Genomic DNA, 19,802 nt, shown 5'->3' with positions numbered 1-19,802 from the left:
ACTGTTATTTTAGAGTTTGTCAACAATGGTGATCTGAAGAAATCAACAAGCCAAATACCTACCTAAGAAGAGTTAGAGATAGGTGACTAAATAAGTTATATCATTGTGGTAATATGGTAAGTACCTAACCTTTCGAGGTCAGAGGATAGCGTGTCTTCCCACGTCGCCGAAACCCAATTCGCCGACACCCCAGTTCGCCGACTATTTATTTGCATGTTCCCAATTCGACGACACTCCAGTTAATCGAATATTAAAAAAAATGTTGTATATATATTATAATATTATAATATAATATTATGATATTAAAAAAAAATATAAAAGTCAATATAACTTTAAAAAAAAAAAATTGTATATAAATTGTGAAATTAAAATTGCCTAGTCGATATAATATAAAAAAAAAAAGGTGGATAAGTGATGTCGCTCTGATGTACAGTAGGTTACAAGTGGGTCACTGTAATGGATGGTGTTAAATTTGAATTCAATGATATAATATCATTGTATAAGAAAAACGGTCAGTCAGCCTATGATATTACTAAGTATATTTGATGATATTATTGTGAATAAAGTAATTTATATATAACCTATTTACGTGGAGCCTTGTTTTAAATTTTCAATCCTTAGCCATAAAAGTTAAACATTTTATACATTTTTAACTACGAAATAATTAATAAATTATAAATTTGATAAATGTTGTCAAAATTTGAACTTTAAATGCTTATAAAAAAAAAATTGTCTATGTATTTTTAATATTTTTCAACTGCTATTAGAACGATATATCAGGAGCCTTATATTAAATATTCACACTTTTTTACCCAACAAATAAAATTTTATTGATATTTATTGAAAAAAAACTAAAAAAATTGAAAACTGACAATGTCCGTAAACAGCTCAAAAGGAGTCAAAATATTTGGAAAATGTTATGGTGTATAAAAAATGCTAATATAAACATTCAATCAAAATTTCATGTCCTTACGGTCATTTGTTTTAGAGTTACACCAAAAACCAAAATCTCGAAAACAGATTTTGCGTAAAAATTCCCGTTTTTCCTTAATTGTTCTTTTGTTTTTCACGTCGCTTTTGAAAACTACTGGGAAATTTTTACTTTTGACCCCCCAAAGTACCAACTAGATTCACTTTCCTATCAGAAAAGTTACTGTTGAAGAAAATCCAAGCACTTTTACTGTCCTAAAAGATGATGACAGACACAAAAATAAAAAAAAAACACATCATTGTAAACTCAATACATTCATCGCTTCGCTCAGAATCTAAAACATTGGTTCCATTTTAATTCATTTTTAGAAAGCACGTTTTAATTGTTTATTAAATTCTGAACTTCACTAAAAACGGCTGGAATGAAGCAATCTATATACTCCCATGGATCTGGTGCGTGGAAAAACAAATAATTATAATATTATCGTTTTTGATAAAATTATTGTCTCCTATCGGTGAATCGGGACAATTATATCTATATTATAAAACCCGTATAATTGGTCGGCGAACCGAGACGTCGGTCAAATTAGAGTGTCGGTGAAATGGGAATATTTTTAAAATATTTAAAACCCGGTATATTTGTCTGCGAATTGGGATTCGGCAAAGTGGGTATGAACCGAGGACTCATAAATCTAATAAAAATTCAACTATTTATAAACGGTATTATTGTTTGAGAGGATGTCAGCGCAATATTTGTTTTCTCTCTCATACCTACGCTGCATAGGCGCAAATCGCAGGAGAGCTAAGACGGCTGGGCCCCCCAAAAATATACAGATTTTTAGTTGTGTGGTATCGAAGCCCTCCCACTCACATTGATGTTAAAAATATTAGCAGCCCCCCCAGAAATGTTTATGGATTTGTGCTTATTCCCGCGCGCAACATAGATAAAACGCTTTCACCTAAAATCGTTTCTTATGATTTTTGAGTAATCTTAGAGTAAAATCAACTATTACAAAATGTATAGATGGTAATATTTTTGAGGGTATGATATAATAAGTAAATCTAATAACGCATACTCAGCAGTCAGCTGACATCGATCTTATAAATGTACATTAGCAGTTACCGCGTGCTCGCGCGTAGGTAGAGTGTACGATGCACGTCGTTCTGTTGAGCTTTTGATCGAAACCACCAGCATCCGTGAACAAAATATATTGAGCCTTTTTATTTTACCTAGTCAGCGATATATATTATATACCTTATAAGCCATGACATGCCATGACCACAGCTGATATACTTTAATCGTGGTGATAGTAGTACACCGGCTCTAATCTCTATCTATAGACGTTTTATCACTAATTAACGTTTGACAAAAATGTAAATCCACTATTCTCTATTCTGTGTTGTATTTCAGAGTTCCAGACTCCAGTTCCAGGTTTCCAGAATCCAAACTTCCATTATGTACAATCTTTGATTGTCGAGAAAATATGAAATTTGCTTAAAATATTTAATGATTTAATGATTATATAAAATATTTAAATTCTTAAGCTGTTAATTCATACAGTAACTGTTGTGGAGTTTATGATCATTATTTTCTTTCCTTTTGGCGGCTATCACAATGAATGCGGAATTCTATCGGCTAGGAGTCAATGTTGCTGTAACACATTCAAGGCAGAAGTCGACAATCTATGCACTCTCTTCAGGTAAATGATCTTCATTCTTCAGTTGCTTACTTATTTTAATTTTGATTTATTACATTTGAATTGTTTGTTCTTTATTAAATGGATATCAAGTTAATAATATTGTACCTACCTGGTCATCTGTATACAATATTTATTTTGGAATTGTTTTATTATTAAAAATAATAAAATATTAAATATAGGTATAATATTTTACCATTGATCATATTCATATAATATACAATAATTGTATATTTATTTTTTAATCGGTGATTTTATTATATTTAATTTTGTTGATTTAATTAATTTATGATTAAACAACCGAGTCAAATTACAGTAGGTATGTGGAAACATAAAATAACAATATATAGAATATGATGTTGCGAGAGGTCCTATATAGATTACTAAGATATAGATGTGTCAAATAGGATCCCTCAGGAACACCAGAAGTAACATTGTTCATATACGAGTTATAATTTTTAAATTTCATGTGATGTTTTCGACCGGAAAAAAAGGAGACTAGCAAAGAAAAGAACGTATCATAGAGACCTGATTGGTACAATTTTGTGGCGAGTATTTTATGATCAATCTTGTCAAAGGCTTTAGCAAAGTCTGTCTAAATAATGTCCACTTGACAGATTAAATTAGATGCATTTAATATATATTATTGCAAAATCAAGAGATTAGTAGTTGTAGTACTTAGATCTACCGGACATTAAACCATGCTGTTCATCTATAATAAAAATGTTAAAGATCGGAGAAATTTTCTTATAAACAATACCTTAAAATATTTTTGGAATAATGGATATTATAAAAATAGGTTGGTAGTTTATTACATGTTTAATATCTCTACTTTTAAAATTAGGGGAGGTATAAGGAAATTTTATTACAGTACCTACTATTTCATATGTTTTATACATTCCAAAATACTTTTTTTTTTACAGATACCTAATTTTATTAGGTCAGAAGAATTCTTAGATTTTTCTTCCTAGAAAAAAACAGTTATGATTTTTGTGCAAAATGTATTTGATACTTTAAATTTCTGATGAATTGTGAATGTACCCATTATAAAATATGTTCTATACATTTTTGTTTGAAATTCATAATTTATTATAGGTCTTGGAAAATGTGGTGTAGCTGTAATCAGAGTATCTGGTCCATGTACATCTAAGGCTATATTAAATATGACCCATTTAAAATATTTGCCAAAACCTAGAAAAGCTTGTTTGCACAAAATTATAGACCCAACTACTAAAGAACAATTAGACAATGGATTATTACTGTGGTTTCCAGGTAATGCATTAGTATGTCTACATTTTTTTTTACTTAATTAAATTTGTTATGTTTTAGGCCCCAAAAGTTTCACTGGCGAAGATTGCTGTGAATTTCAAGTACACGGTGGCAGGGCTGTTGTCACTTCAGTTCTTCAAGGTTTATCTAAGCTACCAAATTTTCGACCAGCCGACCCCGGTAAAATTGTATTGTCTAGAACTCACATTTTATAGTACAATAAATTACAAAAAACCATACAACTATTTGAAAAGTAAAAAAAAACATGACAAAAATTAACTGGGATTATCAAATTAACTTACTTAGTCTGTATTTCGTTTTAAACATAGGCACAAATAGTGTTTGAAATTTGGGGGAGAGCTGAAGCCCTAGTATGGAGGTTTCATGTGGTATACCCTATACTTATACAATTGAATAAGCTTTACAAAAATGTAGGAATTTTTTAGGGGGAGGGGCTTAGCCGCTAAAACCCTTCCCCCTATTTGTGCTTATAGTTTTAAATATAGATTGAGAGCTGAACCTACTGTCATGCATAACTAGGTTTTTAAAATATCTAGGATTTTAATAAACATACTAAAATGCCACAAATGGAATAATTTCAAAATGGCATTAAAAAAACATTTTCATAAAATAATATATTTGAATTAGAACGATATAGGTACAAATTTATGCATAAAAGTTAGATTTCTATCACAGAAAAAAACATATGCTATAAAATCCAAGCTATATATTTTGTACCACATGATTTATAATTACATTTTATTATTATTCACAGGAGAATTCACCAAACGTTCGTTTTATAATAACAAAATGGATTTAACTGAAGTAGAAGGTTTGGCCGATCTTATAGAAGCTGACACTGAGCTTCAAAGAAAGCAAGCACTGATGCAGTTAGAAGGTTCTTTGAGACAACTCTACGGTTCTTGGAGACAATATCTTTTAGAAGCATGTTATTTATACAAATGCGTTAAGCAATATTCTAATATATCAAAGTTTCTACAATTTTAGAATTTAGCTTATGTCGAAGCTTATATAGATTTCAGTGAAACAGATAATATTGAAGACCTGGTGTTGGCAAATGTTAAAGAAAATCTAGAAAAACTTGCTAAAGAAATTGAGGTGAATTCAAAAATTGTAATAAACCAACTGTATAATTAATTTTACATGTTACATTTAAAGATGCACTTAATGGACAACAGGTCAGGTGAACTTTTACGTGATGGAGTAAAAGTGGCAATAATCGGAGCACCGAACACAGGAAAGAGTAGCCTCTTGAATTCTTTGTGTATGTATATTAGTTAATTAGGTGATCTTATAATATATGATACAACAAACATTTTTATTCATATAGGTAGCAGAGAAGCTGCTATAGTAACCGAATTGCCTGGTACTACTAGAGATCCAATTCAGGTTCCCCTAGACGTGTCTGGTTACTCTGTACTTTTAATCGACACTGCAGGGATTCGTTCAAAAACTGTAGACTTGATTGAAGGCTTGGGAATAAAGAAATCTAAAGTCCAGGCTGAAAGTGCCGACATGGTGATTCTGGTGACTGATGCTCAATGTCTCCTCGATGTAGACAACATGGATTTGTGGCTTCAAAAACATGTTGAAAATTTGAAAGTGCGGTGTGATAATTGTCTAGTATATGTGAATAAAATTGACAGTTTGTCAGACGACCAAGTTATTAGACTTAAAAAAGTATCACAAAATTCTTATTGGACCGTGTGTTTTGGTTCATGTAAAGTCAATGAAGGTTTGCTGGATATGATGAGGACGTTTGAAAATTGTTTGCAACAAATGTAAGTACATTGTGATTTAGTTGTACAGTGTACAGGTTTCATTATAATTTATAATTTTAATTTTGCTAAGATGTGGAAATCCGAATTTTGAACATCCTCGATGTAGTCAAGCAAGACACAGATATTGTCTCTTAAACGCATTGAATAATGTTCAGACATATCTTAAAATGTCTGAGTCCGACAAAAACATTGATGTTGCTGCACAGCATTTGCGTAAGGCAACATTATATGTAGGGAAAATTACAGGACACGTATCGACTGAAGAAGTACTCACCGAAATATTTTCCAAATTTTGTATTGGTAAATAATAAGATAATAATTGATAAATGTTACCTCCTATATTATAGTTTTAGTTTAGTAATTTTTCTCTTGAGTATGTATTAATATATAATGTATACTTTTTATAACACACATAAATCTGTACTTGTGGTGTGGTCTGTGGATACAGCGATAATAATAATTAATTAACAACCCTGCCATAAAAATTATTGACACAAATATTGCAATATGATAAATGTCCTCGAAAACATACCATAAATTAATATTGTATAATACTGTAATAAGTTTAGCTGTTGATACTGAAAACGTGTCGCATGGCAGAAATTACAATAGAAGTAGCCTAGATTCAAACAGTTGGTGGTATAAAGACATTGTATAACATACTACTGGCCAAGACCTCTCCTAACTTCACCATATCTTATACTACTTTAGGATAGACTATATTGTACATTATATATTGTATATTAGATAACTCTATTATTTAACTATATTGTTACCTACTTTATGTTTAAGAAATGGATTTTATTGTAAATTGTAACAGTATATTTTAACTTTAATGTAATATTTGATATCTAGTTAGATATAAATATGTTTCATGAATTTCTTAAATTTTAAAATTAAAATCACTAATATTGAAGGTAACAATTATTGCATAATATATAGGTACATGAAATCAGGGTACAGATATTTTGCTACCTGTTGCAACACATTAACATCATTAGAATCAAAAACTAGGTTAAGAAAACATTTATGTGATTTGTAACAAAATTTATCATTATTTATCATATTTTTATTTTTTGTAACCCAAAAGTTGTACCTATTAAATGAAAAATACTATAGTGAATGACCAAAAAGGTGTTACATAGGTATTATGGTGGAATTTAAGGATCCCGTATAGTTTATCCACAATATAACATTTTAATTTTGTTCAATTTATGTCTTGACTCTTGATGGCATATTTTTACTGAGGGAAACTCCCTTAGAAGTTAAAACCTTTCTGTTGTCTATTATCTCACTCATTTCCGGAGTTAGTGTGTTTTTTTCAATTTTCAGTTATAGGCTTATCACCTATATAGTGACATAGTGTAATTTTACGTAAATTGGAAATACATTTTTTTCTTAATTTATTTAGGTATACATAACCAACTATTTAAATTTGAAAAATAACTAGTATTTTTTTACAGTGACTTTTTTTGATTACCTCTACTGTACGTCTACTTACTCAAAACTCATTTACTGTTTCGCCATTTTTAAGGTCGAAAATGACCTCTCACTTGTCATGCTAACAGTATAGTTAAATAATATACAGCATTGAGGTATTCTATATATTTCGAAGTAGTTTGTTATATTAGCTGGCTTTTATATCATTAAACTATTAAAACTACTTATGTTGTGGGGAAAACGTCATAAATAACCAATGAGAGTGTTGCATATTACCTACCCTCCCCCCACCACACACACACACACTGGCTACGCCAATGCTGAAAAAATATACATATGAAATATGAATAATAATAATAATAATAATAAACATGAAACGAATCGATCTCATCTGCCATCTGCGTTATCTATTTATATTATACGTTCTGATTTCAATCAATAACACAATAAGTAATAACAATAAAAAAAAATATGAGATATAGGTCGACAACGTTTGGCGCGATCCATCGGCCATGGTCCATCGATGTAATAATATAAATTACGTAGCAGGAATCGGGCGCAGCGTGTATACAGAGACTCCGATTTCATCGGTCGCTGAACATGATGACGAACGGTGACATTATATTATATTGTTTATTACAGATATTAAGAACGTGTTGTCGTTAAAAATATCTTATCTAAAAAGTGTCGTCGGATCGCAGCGTGCTCTTGGCGAGGGCGAATGATATAATTTCGGAGTGCAGCAGCAGCTTGTCGCGGGCCTCGAAAACCCCAAAGATCAAAGTGTCGTCGTCGTCGCAATGATAGATAGGTACCTAATATTAATAATGTATCGACGCGTTTTTCGTTTAGAGTGGCATGTAGCGAGGGATGATCGGTCCGAGTCGCTTACACAAGCCCCACAAGAGGACCCTTATTTCCGGCTTCCGGCAATCCGCTACAGTTTCTTCTAAACGGAGGTCGACCGAAAGTCGTAAAAACATTATAAGTTATAACGATATGAATATAATTAAATATTATTATGAATAATATATTGTTTTCGTCTATTTCCGTTTTTCAGTCGCCGACATTTAGCGTTTTCTCGATAACGCAACGGTTTTTTTTTAATGTCACAATTACAACACGACGGTGGTAATACTATTATTGTTATTATTATTGCTATTGATAGGTACAACATTTTGCATCGAGCTCGTCGTTGGGTATATAATATTACAGTCTGTATGGTTACGACGCGACGGCGGGGCGATCGGCATCTCGTCCACCTCCGCGATTCAATAGATTTGAATAGTTTTCTCGAAGAGTGCCTGTTCGACGTGTTTCTGTCGGTAAGGTTTGGACACGTACAGTGCTTCGAGGAACACTGGTTGGCCAGTCGTGTTCTCGGACGGTCGAAACCACAGTACGAATCCAATAATAACGTCTTCTATACGACAAAAACAAAGCATCGATTAAGTAAGCAGGTATTTAGCACGTGAACTACTGAATTGTGGATATTAATGTTACAGAGATTAAGTATAGGTACCCGCGGGCCCAGGCTACATGTTGATGGATGAAGTTAAGTAAAGCTTCGGGTATTTTGTCTGACAAGATGATACAGTTGACATTATGTGATAGATTTTATAAAATAGTAGGTATTGTGAGGCTAATCGTGGTATTGTATGGATGTTGGGCAGTGGACAATAAAACAGAACACAGAGTGAGTGCAACAGAGAGGAGAACGCCAAGGTGGATATGTCATTTGTGGGGTGACTAAGGGGGATGGAATAAGAGATTAATTCATTAGGGGTAGCGTGGGCGAGGCAGCACCAATTATAGACAAACCGAGGGAGAATAGGTTCAGATGGTTCGGTCATATTATGAGGAGAGCTGACTTGAAGGTATGAAGAGAGGTTCATATGTAGATGGAGAGTTGGAGAGATAAGGAGAGGAAGGCCGCGGAAGAAGAGATGAATAGACAGAATAGAGAAACACGAAAATAGCAGCTGCGGAGAATAGGACAAAAGAAGCCAACCCCAGATAGTTGAGGGTGAAGGCTGAAGAAAAATAAGGTAAAGAGGCATACATAGTATGATTTTGAAAATCCGGATTTGGTTCAAGTTTATGTTTTTAGAATTACTACAAGGCAAAATTTACAATTGTATGTCAAATGTCAATAAAAAATGTAAATTAAAAAAAATTACCTTCTCTTCTTGTTTTTGCTATAAAACATTGGAAACTTGGATTTTGAGATTCAAATCCATCCCTCCTGAAAGCTGCAAATACATAGGTAATATTATAATAGTGGCAATATAATATGTTATAATTAATTATTTGTTTTCATTGATCGTTAAACATAGGTATATGTAATATTATTATGGATGGACATAATTAATTTGTTTATTCATTTCGAATTAATTTTGGATTGGATTGGAGCTTGGAAGTGGTTTTTTCGTACCTACCAGTGGTGCACACTGGATGGTTCAAGGGTAGCAGCTGCTACCGCTGATTTTTTTTGTAGGTGGTTGGGTGGACCCCTGGTTCTAAAATATTTACATCATAAAAACTCTATTACGTATAAAAATATTGAAAATAAACTATTGAATAATTATATAGGCTATAGCCATTAGCCTATTAGCCAATATAGAGGTAACTCAGGTAACTGATTCAAATTACTACCCCTATTTATTTTTGAGTGTGCGCCACTGGTACCTACCAAGAGCAAGTATTAATTTTTACTCTATAAAAGTTTAGAAAAATGGATTAGAATTTGTTGTAAAGCTGATATCGTAAATATTAAAATTTGAAATAATGAAATCACATGTTTCTTAAAAAAAAAATTAAAACTGGGTATTAATAATATTTGTTGATTTACTTCTTACATTTACACTTAAACTATCTCACAATTAAGGGCTCGGTTCTAGTGTGTCACTGAATAAAGGTATTGAGTATTGTTATTTAGTAGAGAGTTGAGACTTGAGATTATAGGCGTGTAAAAACATTCCGCTATAATAATATATAATAATATGCATTATGAATTATGCGTGTGACCAGAAATGCGAGTTTAAATGTATTCAAAACTAATTTTTAAGACATCTTTCTATAATATGTATATAGGGGAAACTGTTGGACCAGAAACTTCTTAGAAAATTTCTTTTAGACAGTATCTGCAAAATTTTTCTAAATAATACGCCTATGGTAGAGAGTAGAGACTTACAATTCTGGCACTCGACTCTTCGTGGGAAATTTTATAAAATATAGAAGAAACTCCAAATCGGTTATCAGAGTGTACATAAGTAGTAGGTTCCTATTAAAGTAATATTAATAGTTCATATAAAAATATGGTGAAATGCATACTGTAACGTCTGCAACCGAGTGAAACTGTACGTTATATTACCAACCTACTTAATTTGAATTGTAGTATTAAAATATCACTCACTGTCTTTGTTCAACTGTCTGCTGCTCGGTATACCGTATTCGGAATAGTATTCCTAAAAAACGAAAAATAATTAGGTTGTTTCAAAAATCAAGATAATATGCGCAATTCACAATACGTACAATATATTACCTATACAGTGGCCAAAGTGGGAGGGGGCATCTTACTGTTTTTTAAAATGTACATTTTCCATCCCTATTTTGATCCACTTCGAGCACTATATATTATTATAATATAGGTATATAGGTGTCATTTAAATATAAATGGAAAGCCATTTATTTATTGAACTATTATTATTTTAGTAAACATAATTTTGTAGATCATGCAGAACCACTCCCACATTCCAAGTGACCCGCAACAGCGATAAGATTGTGTAGGTACCTAATAGGTATAATAATAACACATTTTTTTACATTTATATTTTTACACCACTCTATAATTTGAGACTTGAGTGGATAGTATAACATAATAAACCACTTCAAATTGGTGTTGTACGTATATTGTTAGTTATAATTCGTATTTAGAGATTAAAATTGTACCTATTTTTGAATAGCGCAGCAGTAGTCAATAATACTGTCGCACTAGATTATAAGTAGGTAAACTACGGCCACTATCAACTACTAACGAGTGTCTTCTTTTATCATCGGCGAGCTTATAAATTATATCATATAGGTAATTATATTATAGGTTTGTATCATAGGTTCGTGATATTCAAAAAAATATACATACTCGGTACTCGGTACCCGATATAATGATTTTGACAAATACCACTGACGACCGACCGTTTCAGTCTCGCGTGTATTGGTTGTTTATATAATATCTTTTACCTCAGGGGTGGTTTGAGAATACACATTTTCATCAATATATTAAGGGAGCTCCCGGGAGGGATGTTTGCTGAACGTTAGCCGACCACAGTACCTATCTATATAATTTAAATTTTCTATGAAGTAACCAATGATAATATTATCATGGTTGAAAATTGAAATTAATTTGATCATCAATTGCTTTTATCACAAATCCCACTGTAGTGGTGAGTGGTGGGTAGTAGTAGGTGTCTTCTATCAGTGGGGAAACATAACCTTTATCCAAATCATATTCATTTTTAAATACTTATGATAGGTACCTACTACCTACCCTAATAACGTTATTACTTTATAAGTACCATATAATAGAAAAAAAATATTGTTCAATGTCCTATAATTACATCTATATTTATACAGTTATATATATATATATATATATATATATATATACCATCATGATATTATTATACCTGTTACGAGTGGATCTTTCGCGGTTTACTGCTAGACGCTAGTGTATTCGTGTGAACCCAGCAACCAATGTTGTAAAAATTTGAATCTCAAACGCCCATAAACATTTTATTTGACTTTCCGGTAGACATTATTTTTTTGATATAGGTATAGACAACCTTATGAGGAATCTTGTATTAAATTTTCAAATCTTAGATTTAAAAAAAAAAAACATTTTTATGAATTTTAAACTTAAAATAATTTGCACATTTTCCGGAAACTAAAAATGTCCGTAAACAGCTCAAAACAAGTCAAAATATTTTGAACATTTTATGGTATATAAAAAATGCTAGTATAATTAATATTCAGTGAACATTTCATGTATTTAACGTAATTTGTTTTAGAGTTACAACAAAAACCAAAATCAATTTTGTCGAAAATTGATTTTGCGTAAAAATTCCCGTTTTCCTTAATTTTTTTGTTTTTCCTGGTGCTTTAAAATGTTGACCTCCCCTACTGGATTCACTTTCTCATCCAACAAGATACTGAAGTTGACAATCAAAGTATTATTTCAACTACTAATCGTGTACACAGATCACAAAAAAAAAAACCCATCATTAAAAAATCAATACACCCATCGCTCCGCTCAGAATCTAAAATAGTGGTTTTAGAGTTAGTAAACCTGTAAACACATTTATCGTGCAATTTATCAGGGTTTTGTAATATTCTAAATATATAAGTAGTATATAATTGTATGTTCACAGCCAGCTTTTCCACGGTAACAAAAAATTTTCAAGGGGGAATGTCACGCTTAGAGCACTTTGATTTACCGTGTAACACAATACGGAAATTACTCATTGATTGTCCACCAAATTTCGCTTTACACAAAATATTTGCCGTATACCAATTTTTTTACCAAACCTTATTGTAAAACTGAAATGATTATTTCAACTAAAGAACACAAATGAGGGGCTACTTTTCAAAACGTACTATTTCCATTTTACACTTTTTTGAGAAATCACGATTTTCTATTTTTAATTATTAGTGGAAATAGTACGTTATGTATTTACCTCAATTATATTCTCTATCTTCATACTATGGGAAATAGTACAATATGACCTACTTTAGAAATAGTACGTTTATTGTAAAATTTGAGGAATTGGTACGTTTTGCGTCAATTTGTCAAATGAACAAACTATTTAATAAAGGAAATAGTACGTTTTGGTTCAATTTGACCATGCCATTCGATTCCTCGTCCATTTTTACATATGAATCCATGTATAGCTCAATTTTGTCAATTTTGGATATAGTACGTTTTGAAATGTCACCTCACAAACTATGAAATAATAGATTTTTTTTACAATAAAGCTTGATAAAAAAATTTGGTATATTGCAAATATTTTTGTGTGAGGCGAAATTTGGTGGATAATCAGTGTGTAATCTCTATATTGTGTTACACGGTAAATCGGAGTGCTCTAAGCCGGACATTCCCCCTTGAAAAATTTTTGTTACCGTGGAAAAGCTGACTGTGAACATACAAATATATACTACTTATATAGATCGTTATAAAAGGCACAACAATTATTTTTTTTAGATTTTCAAATAACTAGGTAACTTTATTAGTAGTTAACATTTCAAAAACATCGATGAGGCTGTTCCTCAAATATTGTTTTGTGTACCTGTGGGTAAATTTCATTAAAAGCGTTTTTAGTAATTTTTACCCTAAAACCACTGCAATTTAATGTAGTGCTGTTCGTTTTGCGTGGACATGATTTTACCACTGAAAATTATCGGTACGACGTTCTCTCGCAAGTCAAGTAGTACCTACATAATATATCAAATTCGTATGTTTGGTAGGTGCATGCTATCATGGTGCTATGTATTTAATTTGCTTGTTATAAATCATAATAATAATAATTATATGATTATTATCTCCCCCTTCCGACAATACGAGTGAAATACGGAGAGAGGTTAATTGTTAATTGTTCAATATATTATTCTACGTGTGCACTCGGAAGAGAAAAAATGTATAGGTACCGACATTGAGACAAACTCTCTTAGGAGACCGTCACACCTACATCCACACGTCGTGTTGCCTCAGTTTTAGCAAGACGCAGACAACACGCGCCGTGCGGACTGCGGGTACGACGTCCTCTCAATGACAATCACGTAACGGGGCAATTATCGTCAGTCGGTTATATTATTTTCTACGCGTGATCATTGGCTTTTCGCGTTTGGCCACTGTAGCCGATAAGCCGATAGCGGATAGGAAACACGTGTTGAAGTCGTGCACTCGCAATCACTCTCAATCACTGTGATAAATATTAAATCTACGGACGTCGTACATTATTATGATAATATAGGTAGACCGTAGGTGCGATAGGTGTCCGCGTATATTTTATTATCTGCCTATTACAATATGGAAGCTCGGGTATGCCTACAGAATGATAGGCTTTTCACGTGAGCTGCAACAGGTACTCGCCGTACACGCGCGCCGTGTCAAATGCCAACAATTATTCGAATCCGGCCCAATAACCCGCGGGGCCAAGTTCAATATTATATCGTATTCTCAGTGTACGAATACAATTATTATTGTATATTATATGTTCGGGCGCTTTTGATTGTCTTCGTCGGCAAATCGTATAGAACACACAACGGATTTTTATATTTACAGATTATCATTTGAATTTATAATAGGTATACCTACGTAACTTTATGTAATAATATCGAATATCGGTCACATGGACCTACATATATTATTATTACACGGATAACTACCTAATTAGCTATTCGTTCAAAATCCAACCAATACATTTATGAATTGAAATTCCCGGAAAACATTTTGCTTCGAAATATGAAATTATATATTATTTTGCTGTCGTTCAAAAAAATAAAAAACCATAAAACGGTAAAAATATTTTTTTTTCAACAATGTTGAACTTAAATATTTAATGACTTCTTAATAATATTATATGAAATTTCAGAAGTAATAAGCTTAATTATTTTAGAGGAAATATGAGCAACCTTTAAAATATTCATCTTGACACCTTGTTTGACGTATGGGCGGGGTTGCGAACCCGGAATCGGTGACTTAACCGCAGATAGACGTGACTGAAATGTCAAGAAGACATTTGGGGTGGCTACTGACTTTCACTTGCATTTTACATTTTATCACTAAAAATGTATATTGTTAGTGGACTCTCTTGAATTCTTGATGTTAATAATATTATTAATTAGATATACGGTGACGAAATGAATTGCTAGTGTTTCACAATAAGTCATGACATATATGACAATCGGTATGACATCCACATCGTCGTAGGACCGAACCAAATGGACAAATATTATTTCCATCGTAACGAAAGCCATAAAACGAAACACCGACTGAGTGGCCAACCCCCATTTTTATAAATTACACGTCAAAACTCTTATTTCACATAACTACATAACATAATATACTAATCAATGACTAAAATTTACAAAACAAGATACCTACCTAGTACAGTAGTACCTATTCAAAATATATATACCTACCAAATATTTAGAATTAAATTGGATACTGTTGCCTATTAGTATTATTGTTAAATTATAAATAACAAATAAAAAAGATATATATTTTTAAAACATGGATTACAAACTAACGCCATTGATATACCATCCGTATAAATGTATAATATAATAAAAATGAAAATAAGTACAATATTATAATTAATTTAAATGTTGAAGGAATAGTTTTTATTTTTAAATTTTGTCAATTAATATAATTTTATCATGTATCAACTTTTGTGTGAATAAAATATCGATTTTTTTTGGGAGTTCTAGTTTCAAATCAATTATCAAATACGATTAAAAATAAGCTACCTACCCATATAGAGTCAAATATAAATTATCTTCTGTTAATCAACACAATATCCTATATCTTGGTTAAATATTATAAAGCGAGGTACCCCAAGTGGTACAACGGTATACCTGTATAAGACGTTTAATAGGTTTTTTTAATTACATTATAATATTATACTAATACAATGTGAAATAATAACTGAACAATCTTACTTGTACTAATTCGTAGATTTGGTCGCAGTCATCAAGCACGGCTGGACAGATGACGAAATTAACTTGTGGGACGCCTTCCACCAATGATTCCATAGCGCACAACGTTTTCATTCGGCTCATTTTGTTTTTATTTGTAAAGGTAAATTCGACTTATTAAACGATTTTTGTTTAAAATGGTGATCTTAATGCCAATATTGAATTATTTAGTAGCTAAGATGCAAGTATAGGTATCGTATCTGGTATAGTATAATATATTATTTTATTATTTATAAAATAGTACAATACCTATATTAGTACGTTGTATTTATATATTATAATATAATATATTTGACAAAAGTAAAATAACTAATAATTAATTCAAATGAAAAAAAAATTTATTGAACTACGCGAATTTGTTATACTATATACAAGTCTTGTACGTTGACTAGACGTTACCTAAATGAAAGTTTAATTTTGAAGTATAACCTTATATTTATAAGGTGTGAACTATTTATTTGATGGGTAATTAAATAAAATAATATCAAGAGTTCATATTGAGATTAAAACGTGTGATTGTTGTACAGAGTGGTAGAAAAATCTTCTTTTTTTTGTTATATAACAATCGTTTGTCAGGCGGCAATTTCATCTTGACTAATAACATACCTAATATACATTTAGGTATACACCGTAATTAGTTGCGACTGAAAATGTTCAAGTTTTTTACAGTTGTCATTTTAGATGTGATTCGCACTCGTTTCGAAGTTGACGGCGAGATTTGAAATCTATTTACAATGTTTAAGTAACGTATTATAATATTATAACCATATCATTATTATACACCTTTGAATAAAGTAGGTAGGTATATTATAGAGATTATAGGTAGGCAGTCCATACTCTATAATCTGTATGAAGTAGGTACGTCTTCATCACAAACACTTGATACTTTTACGTATATATTTATTACAACAAAATAATACTGATAAAAATATTTTTATTTCTATAAATTATGCATCGTCGTATCAGTGCTTTTTAACATTCCATTCTAGAAATAGAACTATGACGTGTACACTGTACCTATCTACCAAACTGAAGGTAATGATATGACTATTTTTTTTTTTTTTTGAATTCAATTTATTTTTATACACTGTTATTATATTATATATTTATATCGATAATTTTCCGAAATACAATACATTCAATATTTAAATTGATAAAGCTACCTACTTTATCAATTTGTAACTTCTCAATTCACAATATTTGATGTAATACGCTATAACGTCACGAACTATTGAACATCTGAACTTATTATAATATTGTATTGAAACTAAAACATCGAGAGAAAAACTGACGTACGATGATCAAGCATAATATGTTTCGGTTTAGTTAATAATAATAAGTTAAAACTACAAGATATTTTTGCCACTGTGGTTAGACATTAAACAGAGTGATATTTCATGATATCAGTTGAAGATGCTGCTAATGTGTGTAATGTTTTCAACAATTAATTTTTTTTTTAATAATATTACAATTTTAAAATCCGTAATCGGCTAACAAAATTTTTTATAAATTAACGACTGTAGAACATTTGATACAAATCATGTGACCTATTCAAATTCGTTTTTTGTATTAAGGTACCCCAAGTCCCAATGTTTTAAATGCAAAATAGAGTGCCAGAGTTTGGTGTTAGTCTCATACAAATGAGAAAAATGTTCATCGGCAAAAGATAAAGTGCCAATACAAACTATTTACTATTTTTATTTTTTATTTTTCAGAATAAAGTATTAATACTGAAATAGGAATATAAATAAAATATATTTACAGTTCATAAATTCGTTAAGTACTAATGAATTAAAAACAAATCAAGAACAGCAAGGATACAGATTGTAGGCAGTCACATAATCAGGAGTATGATAAATTACAAAAATAAATAAAAAGTACAGGTAAATAACTAATTTGTGTTAATAAAATAAAGAGGACACACCCCTATCATTACAGTATCAGATTTAATAATTACATTATTTTGTAGTTTGTAACAGATGACGACAGTTGCTAAAATATTGATTGAGTAAATAGGTAATTATGAGTTCTGATTAAAATATTTAAAACTATTTACTAAAGCTTTATAGTTCCAATAATTATTCACAAGTCATAACACAATAAAACAGGAACCATATTCTGACAATTTATTTGGGGATGAAATTATATACCTTATTAGATTTTTAAACAAAAAAAAACCAATGCAAATCAATCATTTTAAACATCTATAAAATAGTATTAATTAACCGTTGTAAAAAATATAATATAACTCATATTAATCGCTGATAAAACTACCTAGTTGTTGTAGATTTTCAATATGCTTAAGTGAATTATTTTAGATTCTGAGTGAAACGATGAATGTATTGATTTTACAATGATGTGTGTTTTTTTTTTTATTTTTTTATTTTTGTGTCTGTGTACACGATAAGTAGTCGAAATAATGCTTCGATTTTCGACTTCAGTATCTTGTTCGATGGGAAAGTGAATATCGTTGGTGCATTGGGGAGGTCAAAATTTTAATTTCCCAGTAGTTTTCAAAAGCGATGTGAAAGACAAAAGAAAAATTAAGGAAAAACGGGAATTTTTACGCAAAATCGATTTTTAACAAAATCGATTTTGGTTATTGGTGTAACTCTAAAACAAATGACCGTAGATGCATGAAATTTTCACTGGTTGTTTATATTAGCATTTTCTATACACCATAAAATTTTCCAAATATTTTGACTCTTTTTGAGCTGTTTACAGCCATTGTCAGTTTTCAATTTTTTTAGTTTTTTTTTCTATAAATATCAATAAAATTTTATCTATTGAGTAAAAAAGCTTGAAAATTTAATAGAAGGCTCCTAGGTTAGTGTTTCAAAGGCAGATGAAAAAAATTAAAAATCCTTAGTCACAGTTTTTAATTATAAGCGTTTAAAGTTCAAATTTTGACAAAATACGGAAAAATCACGAAAAATAGCAAATTATTTTGAGTTGAGAATTCATAAAAATTTTATTTTTAAATCTAAGATTTGAAAATGTAATATAAGATTACTCATAAGTTTGTCTACCTTTATCAAAAAAAAAAATGTCTAGAAGAAAATTAAATTAAATTTTTATGAGCGTCTGAAATTTATATTTTTACAACATTTGATATTTACTCGATTTCTCATGTAACAATTTTCTTATTTTATTGTAATTAAAAAACGAATGACTGTAGATACTTGAAAATTTCACTGAATGTTTATATTAGCATTTTCTATACACCATAAAATGTTGAAAATATTTTGACTCTTTTTGAGCTGTTTACGGACATTGTCAGTTTTCAATATTTTTAGTTTTTTTTCTATAAATATCAATAAATTTTTATTTGTTGGGTAAAAAAGCGTGAAAATTTAATATAAGGCTCCTGATACATCGTTCTAATAGCAGTTGAAAAATATTAAAAATACATAGGCACAATTTTTTTTTTATAAGCATTTAAAGTTCAAATTTTGACAACATTTATCAAATTTATAATTTATTAATTATTTTGTGGTTAAAAATGTATAAAATGTTTAACTTTTATGGCTAAGGATTGAAAATTTAAAACAAGGCTCCACGTTAATAGGTTATATATAAATTACTTTATTCACAATAATATCATCAAATATACTTGGTAATATCATAGGGTGACTGACCGTTTTCGCTCAGAATCGTTTTTCTTATACAATGATATTATATCATTGAATTCAAATTTAACACCATCCATTACAGTGACCCACTTGTAACCTACCGTACAGCAGAGCGACATCCACTTATCCACCTTTTGTTGAATATTTGTTTTAAACATGATTCCATAATGAGAACAATAGTTGTACGATTTTAAAGGATTCGAGGTATACAAAGTCACCCATTTAAGGATTAATAAATGCCTAGATAAATGAAAAGCATAAATACAAAACGTATAGGTACA

The 19,802-nt window shown here is 30.6% G+C and overlaps 2 protein-coding genes across 3 annotated transcripts; one reads left to right on the top strand and one right to left on the bottom strand.

The window, feature by feature from the left end:
• Positions 1-1,922: 1,922 nt before the first annotated feature.
• LOC132945982 (tRNA modification GTPase GTPBP3, mitochondrial) lies at positions 1,923-7,318 on the top strand. Of its 2 annotated transcripts, XM_061015843.1 has the most exons (8): positions 1,926-2,630; positions 3,723-3,899; positions 3,957-4,076; positions 4,672-4,841; positions 4,905-5,015; positions 5,076-5,181; positions 5,248-5,698; positions 5,769-7,318. In XM_061015843.1, exons 1-8 carry the CDS (start codon positions 2,546-2,548, stop codon positions 6,004-6,006), a joined length of 1,458 nt encoding a protein of 485 aa, XP_060871826.1. In that variant the 5' UTR covers positions 1,926-2,545; the 3' UTR covers positions 6,007-7,318. The 2 variants fall into 2 exon arrangements, with proteins under 2 accessions (XP_060871827.1, XP_060871826.1); XM_061015844.1 differs by lacking the exon at positions 3,723-3,899 and having other exon boundaries at positions 1,923-2,630.
• A 207-nt stretch (positions 7,319-7,525) lies between these two features.
• Positions 7,526-16,305, bottom strand: LOC132945988 (spermidine/spermine N(1)-acetyltransferase-like protein 1). The gene is made up of 4 exons (XM_061015853.1): positions 15,854-16,305; positions 10,554-10,605; positions 9,319-9,390; positions 7,526-8,561 (listed from the first exon to the last, which is right to left on the bottom strand). The coding sequence occupies exons 1-4, from the start codon at positions 15,971-15,973 to the stop codon at positions 8,410-8,412; spliced, it is 396 nt and encodes a 131-aa protein (XP_060871836.1). The 5' UTR covers positions 15,974-16,305; the 3' UTR covers positions 7,526-8,409.
• Between the last annotated feature and the right edge of the window lie 3,497 nt (positions 16,306-19,802).

This window comes from Metopolophium dirhodum, chromosome 5, assembly GCF_019925205.1.
Source record: "Metopolophium dirhodum isolate CAU chromosome 5, ASM1992520v1, whole genome shotgun sequence".
Lineage (NCBI taxonomy): Eukaryota > Metazoa > Arthropoda > Insecta > Hemiptera > Aphididae > Metopolophium > Metopolophium dirhodum.
The sequence above is the reverse complement of the archived record's forward strand: the minus strand, read 5'-3'. Positions and strand labels throughout refer to the sequence as shown.